We start from the raw sequence: 8,568 nt of genomic DNA, 5'->3' as shown, positions 1-8,568 counted from the left end.
CACCCTTGAAATTAAATCCCAGCTCTGCCATTGATCCTATGTCAAGTTCGTACGTACACTGATATTTTGATAAGTAAGATGTTACTTTATTGCGGTGTTGGCGTTTTAATCCATTAAAAACACTTTTAGTGCTTAGTGATTTTTTTTTTGGTTGAGAAAAGTGCTTAGTGAATTCTGGTTGTTCAATAATATTTTTGTAATTTTGTTACATGCAGGCTTTATAAACACTAATAGCAGATCTGCACAATGCTCCAAAAAAATTTGACGATTTGTTTTTTTTTTTTTTTTTTTTTTTTTTTTTTTTTTTTTCTGTTAAGTAAAAAATTAAAATAGTATATGAGACTTATAAGTATTAGTCTCAATCCCTTCTTAAAATGAAATGATTATTTTCTAATAAAGTATAGTCAATACAATATATATTAGATTTTGTAAATTAAGCTATCTATATATTTGTTATTAGAAAGTGTTTTTAATTTTGTATTTTTTTTAAGAAAATATAATATATTTTACATTCAATTACAATATAATGCGAGGTATTTTGTAAATAAATTATTGTGTGGTTGGATTTTTTTCTAGTACTTCATACAAATGGTTTGTCCTTTATACGTCTTGAATGGCTAAAGAAGGAAACATGTATAAGCAAATCCATCACTTAATATTAGGGAAAAAAAAAAAACAAAACTTTAATAACATAAGAAAAATATAATTTTAGCAAGATACTTATCGATATTACACTGAAAATTTGACATAATTGTCAATTAAACAGACTCCTAAAGCATCATCAAAGAGGACAAAATGGACTGAGGTCAACTAAACAGATTGAAGTGGACTAGAGTGGACCGAAATGGACCAATGGACCAAAATAGACTAAAATAGATTGAAATAGACCAACGTGGACCGAATTGGTAAGAAGTGGACCAAATTGGATGGACAAAAGTGGACCAGATGGACTGAAGTGGATTGAAATAAAACGAATGGACTGAATGGATTGAAGTGAACCGAAAAGAACTGAATGAACCGAAATGCTATGTTGATGTGGTTCAACATGAGCATAACAATAATAAATGTTATTCTTAAGCTTTTAGGTATTATATAGATGAATTGCAGATCTTGTACACATAAGTATATGTAGGCTACAAATACAAAATACAATCACTTGCAAGAGTTCTCTCTCTCCCCAAGCAAATGGTCAAAGAAATTGTGGGGTAGCTTAAATGAAGTAAAAAAATACACAAATGATATTTAATGCTCATGAGATCACCTTTCTTTTGTTACTTAGAAGGGCTAGAAAAACTAATGCAGCCTACATTAATTTTATATCAAATGTCAGTTGCTGGCTTTGGCATTATAGCTCAAAATCGCTACAACTCACTTCAATTTCAATGTATGCGCCATGAGATTTAACCCAAGTTTCCATACGTAATTGCCTAGATTGGTTGTAAAAGTAACTTGAAGGAAGACTTTGGAAAGGTAAGAGGTTGTTCTGCTTCAACACTCTCTAGTCTGACCAAAAAACCCTAAAAAGTTAAATTGTGGAAGAGCATCCTAGCAATAAATTAGGATACTTACAGCTTGTAGAAACATCGGACAAAATTGCCTTATGCCCTTTTCACCCAAATTATATAGTTTTATGCCCCTCTTCCCAAACTAATTTGGGAAATGCCCCTCTTTTAAAACAAGACTTTCTCAAAATCGAGTTAAGCCCTATAGTGACGTTTTTGAGGACCTGTAGTGACGTTTTAAGGACCTATAGTGAAGTTTTGTAACCCGATATAATTGCCTATAATTCGATTTCATGGATATCGAGTTACAAAACGTCACTATAAGTCTTTAAAACGTCACTATAGGTCCTTAAAAACGTCACTATAGGGCTCTAGAAAATTTTTTTTTTTTTAACTCAATTTTGAAAAAATCGAGTTACAAAAGAAGGGCATTTCCCTAATTAGTTTGGGAAGAGAGGCATAAGGCTATATAATTTGGGTGAAAATGGCATAAGGCCATTTTGTCCTCGAAACATCAAAGCCATACTAAAGACAGAAAAACCTGTGGGCAGATCGCCAAATGCCACATTGTTGAGAAGGTAAAATGGATGATGATTTATATAAGTGTCTAAGATGTTGGTTGAAACAAACCACTTCCTGGTAAGAGCCTTAATCAATATTGTCAACCAGGAATGGATTTACCAACACAAAGTTAATGGAAGTTACCGATAAGAAATATCAAGACTAAGCTAAGAACATATGTAATATGGAATCTTAGTTATTAATAGATTTCAATTTCACAGAGGACTTTTTTTTTTTTTTTTTTTTTTGGTGGTATCGTAAGAGACAAATTATCAAACACATAGAAGGCATAAACAATGCATACAAGATTTAAGAGGTTCAATACCATTAGTATGTTTGGAAGTTTGGAGAGAAAGGAGAGTAAAGAGTAAGGGAGAAAGTAGAGGAGACTAGACGGGAGAGGAATGGTTACCCTCAATTAGATATTTTAAATTTTTTTGTAGGAGATATTTTAAAAATTAAGAAAAATGAGAACAGATGATCATCTAGTTGTATTAAAAATTAAGTAGGTGAGGAGAGCAGAAGAGAATGGTCATATAAATTGATATCTGTTATTAATTCATCATAGGGGTAAATTGGAAATTAAAATTTTAAAATAAATGGAATCCCTCCCCTCTTTTCCAAATTCTTCCTATTTAAAAAAATTAAAATTAAGGTACCTTGTAAAAAAATAAAATGAAAATTGGGAGGATACACAACATAGGCATAAATACGTCCTCCCCCCACCCCAATTTAAAAAATTCCAAATAAGATTTATTAAACCCTCAATATTTCATTCATTTCTACTCCCCTCCATCCAAAAACACTATAAGTCTACGTAGACAAGTCGTGTTTGGAATGATCCACTATAATCAACAAGTTACATTGATCTTTTACTCAAGTTTTATCACACAACTTGAGCTTAGACTACAAATTAAGAGAAATACAAGCTTACCTCAATGACCTCTACAAAAACCAACTTCACCACAATAAAATCTTTCGAACAACACATTAAGAAATAATCCCAAATACCTTTGAAATACTTGCTTTAATAGGTTTCAATGGCCATGGTAAGAGAAAGAAAAGCTCATACTCTAACGATAATCTCTCACACTTGTAACCTTCTATATTGGCCTTGAGATTTTGGGCAAAGAAGTGGTAAAAATAAGTCTTCATGGGTATTGGAAGTTTCTATAGAGTAGGTCTTTGGTTTTTTCTTTTTGTGGTTGGAGAGCGGGGAGGGGGGTGGCAGCTGACAAAACTTCGACCTTCCTTGAATAAGGGTGTGTTTTCCACTTTTCCATGCCTAATCAAGGACCAGATCTAATTTCCATGTTTAAACCCTTTTTCATTTTGAATTCTAGTATTTTTATGATTATGATTTGAAATATTCCATTTTTTTTTTCTTCTGATATAAAATCAATTATTCATTGATATAAAGAAAATGTTAGAAGCCAGCGCAAGACCATCCCATAACTAAATTCCAACATGCCACACAATCTTAAAAAACAAACAAAACATGGAATTCCTGTATATATATATATATATATATATATATATGCTCATCATATATGAGCACGATTATTCTTTGAAGAAGTAAACAACTTTTATACATACAAATTATTGTGCAACTTCTAAGACAAGCATATATAAAACAATAGTACAATAATATTCTAGGGAATGTTTTTTTCAAAACACATCAACCACCCCTTAATTGCTTTAATTTCATCTTCCTCTTGATGTTTAATTATTACTCCCTTCTCTTCTTTAGATACTATTCTCCTTTAACCAAGCTTACAAGCCATTGAAGTTTTCTAGACTTGGAAACAAGATATCCCAACCAAGCTTACAAGCCATTGAGGTTTTCTAGACTTGGAAACAAGATATCCCATAGCTATCCCGTACACGAATCCACATCCATACCCCATCATCACCGCCTTCCAACCAAATCCACTTGTAAACTTTAAATCGTTGTCCTCTTCAGATGATGGTGGCTCAACAATCCTACATTTCTTCGACAATGGAAATCCACACAATCCTTTGTTCCCAATGTATGAGTTGTTTTGAAATGTATTAAATTGTAGGCCTTGAGGTATGGGTCCTATAAGTTTGTTTTGTGAAAGGTTTAAAACAGCTAAAAATGTTAAACTTGTTAATTGCATTGGAATGGAGCCATTGAGCATATTTGAAGAGAGGTCTAAGGATTCAAGTAGCAACAAATTTCCCAACGATGATGGGATATAGCCAGTTAGGCTATTGTGGGAGAGGTTGAGCTCTCGAAGAAACTGAAGTTTTCCAAGTACTTTTGGAATTTTCCCATGGAACTTGTTGCATGAGAGGTCAATGGTAGTGAAGATGGTTAAGATTCTCTCTAGCTTACGTTCATGCCCTTTCCATACCACCATTACTGAGTCTTGGTAATAGTCTTCCCCAATATATTTCAATGAAACTTCATTTTCATTGACTATTTTTATAGCTTTCAATCCTTCAAAAAAATTGGAAGTTAAATGACCCATAAAATTATTTTGAGAAAGGTCAATTATTCGCAACATGGCAAAAGATGAGTTGGCTTTGAAATCTTCAATTTGACCATAAAATCTATTGCACCTCAAGACAAGAACTTGTAGCTTTGGAAGCGCTTCCAACCAATAGGGGAATGAATCAGTTATTTTGTTATTTCCAAAGTCTAGAACTTCCAACTTTTTACAATTGACCAAAGATTGTGGTAATGACCCTTCCAATTGATTGTGATTAAAGACAAGAGTTCTCAAGCTTTTGCACTTTGCAAACATTTCAGGGATGGTTCCATGGAATCTATTTGTTCGCAAATCCATCACCGAGAGAAAATCACTCAAGTATCCCAAACATCGTGGAATCGTACCAGTTAGATTGTTAAAGGAGATATCAAGGATTTGGAGGGTTAGATTGCAAATTGAAGAAGGTATTTCCCCGGTCAATTTATTGTTTGAGATAGAAAAGAAAACCACGGAAGATGGTGGAACAGGAAAAGTTCCTTGAAGAAAGTTGGCATGAAGATCAAGATTTTCTAAATTCTCTCCTGGAATTTGCTCTATACTTGTCAGAGAGTTATGAGAAAGATTTAATGATTTCAAATTCCCTAGCTCTTTAAACATCCATTTTGGGACTTGGCCTTTGATCCTATTGTTAGATAGGTCTAAGGTGTCTAAGAACAAGGTTCTTAAGTATGGAAATTTATTTATGTTGCAAGATGCTAGTTTCAAGTATTTAAGTTTGGGGAAGGTATACTTTAAATTGTTGTTGATGCTCAAAGACAGACTGTTATAGGATAGGTCTAGAAAATCGATTTCATTGAGCTTTGAGAACATATCAAATTCTATAGTGCCACTCAGATTATTTGAAGAAATATCAAGCTTCTGAAGTTTCACCAGATTTGAGATTGACTTTGGAACAGAGCCATTTAGCCTGTTATTATATAACAAAAGAATCTCCAATGACTTGGCGTTTTGGAATTCACCAATTTGACCAATAAGGTGGTTAGAATTTAAGTCTAAATTTGTGAGTTTTGTGAGCTTGGTCAAAAAATCTGGAAGTGTACCTTCAAAATTGTTGCCTCCGAGGTCCAGAAAAGTGAGATCCTTTAGATTTGAGAGTGATGATGGAATGTGGCCAATGACGCTGTTAGATGAAAGGTAACAATAAGTAACTTTCGTGAGGTTTCCAAAGGACTCGGGTATTGATCCTGTAAAATTGCAATTCCATTAGATTCAAAAGTATTTTAAATGATTGGATGTTGCCCACATGAAAGTGATGATGGGATCTTACCACTTAACTTGTTGCATCGGAGACTCAAGAAAGACAGGTTCTTGAGGTTTGAAAGTGATGATGGCAACTCACCAACAAAATTGTTACCTGATAAATCTAATTCAGTAATTTGCGTAAGGTTACCAAATGACGCAGGTATCAAGCCATTGAAATTGCACTGAGATAATCCCAAATGCTTTAAGAATTTTAGATTGTCAATGGAATTTGGCAATGGTCCTGAGAAACCTGTGGTAGAGACATCCAAAAACATCAAGGGATTGCTCCAATTTGTCGTTGGGAAAGCCCCTCTGAGTTCAGGATTACAAATTAAACTGAGCTCCCTTAGGTTTGGTAGGCGGAAAATGTTATACGGTAAGTTGCCATGCAATCCACAACCATTGAGACTAAGGACTGTCAAAGAAGAGGACAGATTCATCAAAGAATCAAGCAAAACAAGTGACATCTGAACACCATCAAGACGGAGTTCTCTTAGCTTGGTCAGATTTTGAACAAGCCTCCTCATGACAGATGTATTGAGACTAACTTGTTTATTGCCAGAGAGATCTAGTGAGGACAGTTTGGAGAGTTTGGATAGTTCATGTGGGACTTGACCAGAAAACTGAGAAGAAAAAGATCAAGTTTTTCCAACTTAGCAAACTGACCAAAGCCAGATGAAATCGGTGAATTGAAGCAGTTGAAAGCAAGGTTGAGCTGTTGCAAGTTAGGGAGAAGAAAGAGGCTACTATTGGAATGAATGGTGCCTTGAAGCTCACTGCAACTAAGGTCAAGGCCAATCACGTCTCTCCCCATTGTATCACACGAAACCCCATCCCATGAGCAACAATCTCTGCCCTCCTTCCAAGACTTTTCCTTTTGATCACAGTCTTCAGAATATTTGGAAGAAGAAGAAGTTGGATAAGAATGAAAGTTGCTTAAATTTGAGCAACGCTGAGCTCTGTTCTTGGGAACACGATAGTGTATAAGAAGAGGAGAAAGATGATGATGAAGTAGGTTGAGAATGCAAGAGAAACACGACAAAAAAGAGTTGAGAAAGACATATTATTAAGCAACCCATAGTTCTTAATGAGATTGTAAGAAATGTTTATGACTGCTTAGAACGGAGAGCCGGAATGTGGATTTTTATAGGGAAAGCGTTTGGTCTACACCCACCACCACCACCAGCTTGAAAACGCGAAGGAAAAATGGATGCAAATGGAATGTGTCATTTCCTTTTTTCTTATTCGTCTCTGTACATAAAATTTGAATAGCGAAGCATCGTCATTGTCAGCTTAGCCACTATTAAAGTTTGGTAAGAATAAAAATGATGGTGACTTTTTATTTTTTAAGTCACGGTCTTTTTTATATATTAATAATTTTTTTTTAAAACTTACTATCAATCTGATATGTACCAAACTTTTTTAATCTTTGAAGCCAACTTCATTTTGATATGTACCCATGTTTAATGGCAGCTTAGCTGAACATTAACATATATAAAAATGAATAAAAATATACCAGCTGACTACTTTTTTTTTTTTTTTTTTTTTTTTAACAAATAAATTCTTATAAAAAATTAGACACATAGAATATTGTAGTTTGTAAAACATGAAGTGAAACACTCAAAATATATACAATAGAGAATTTCTATTCATAAAAAAATAAAAATCAGATCAAGATCGTCTTCATATTGACTAAACTTTTCTTTTTGAGATAATTATAATATGCTATTAATTGTGTAGCTCAAATCCTTTCTTCCTTAAACACCAAGTATTTTGTGCATAAGAAAGTACTAATTAAGCTACAAGCGGGCCCTTGGTCATATTGACCAAACTTGAGTGTTGTTTAAGCTGAAAAAAAATAAAAATAAAAATAAAAATAAAATAAAATTATGAGACAGTCTCGTGATACTTCTTCTCACGACATATGTAGATCTCATCCCATATATATGTATCATATACGCTATGAGAAATTACATTTTATCACTATATATAAACTATTCCCAAATTATACTTTACACCCTAACCTTTCAAAATGCACAATTAGAACTTTAAATTAAAACTCATGTTACACTTTGCATCACGCCGTCAACTGAGCTATTAACTTGGACAGAAAAACACAACATCATGTGAAAAGACACAATTACCCCTTCTCTCAATTCCTTAAAAATAAAGAAGAAATTATACTTTACCACCTTAAATTATATTCCTGATTATACTTTACATTCTAAACTTTGGTTTTCCGTCCAAGACATAAGCAGAATTGACAACAGATCAGTGCAAAGTGTAACACAAGTTAATTATAATTTAATTAGAGTGCTAACCATGCATGGTGCAGAGTGTAATTTGATATATAGTTTAAGGTAGTAAAGTGTAACTATCCCAAATACTCTTTCATTAAACTCTCAACACAAACACTTGACTTGGAAACTTTAAATCTTTCTATTTTTTTTATTTTTTAATATATAGAAATATTACTATTTTCTTTTTTGAAAGAATATTACTATTCTTTGTTGGGAAGCAAGTTGCTCAAAGAATTTTTTCTTTTTCTTTTTTTTTTTTTCGCTGAAAGTTGCTCAAAGATTTCGACCATTGGAAAAATCTTCGGATAATGTCCTTAACTTCTTAACGTGTAGAAGACTTTAGGTTATTTTGGACTATCTAGATCGATATAGTCTTTTTTTTTTCCCCGTTAGAAATCTAGATCTATAGTCACCATCAACTAATGAAATTCTATTTAATAATAAAAT

At 33.2% G+C, this 8,568-nt stretch overlaps 1 protein-coding gene across 1 annotated transcript; it reads right to left on the bottom strand.

Annotated features, from left to right (window-relative positions):
* Positions 1-3,731: 3,731 nt before the first annotated feature.
* LOC126695776 (receptor like protein 22-like) lies at positions 3,732-6,348 on the bottom strand. Its single transcript, XM_050392592.1, has 2 exons — positions 5,847-6,348; positions 3,732-5,763 (listed from the first exon to the last, which is right to left on the bottom strand). Exons 1-2 carry the CDS (start codon positions 6,346-6,348, stop codon positions 3,857-3,859), a joined length of 2,409 nt encoding a protein of 802 aa, XP_050248549.1. The 3' UTR covers positions 3,732-3,856.
* Between the last annotated feature and the right edge of the window lie 2,220 nt (positions 6,349-8,568).

Source organism: Quercus robur, chromosome 8 (genome assembly GCF_932294415.1).
Source record: "Quercus robur chromosome 8, dhQueRobu3.1, whole genome shotgun sequence".
Taxonomy (NCBI): domain Eukaryota; kingdom Viridiplantae; phylum Streptophyta; class Magnoliopsida; order Fagales; family Fagaceae; genus Quercus; species Quercus robur.
This window is presented reverse-complemented; position numbering and strand designations above follow the sequence as displayed.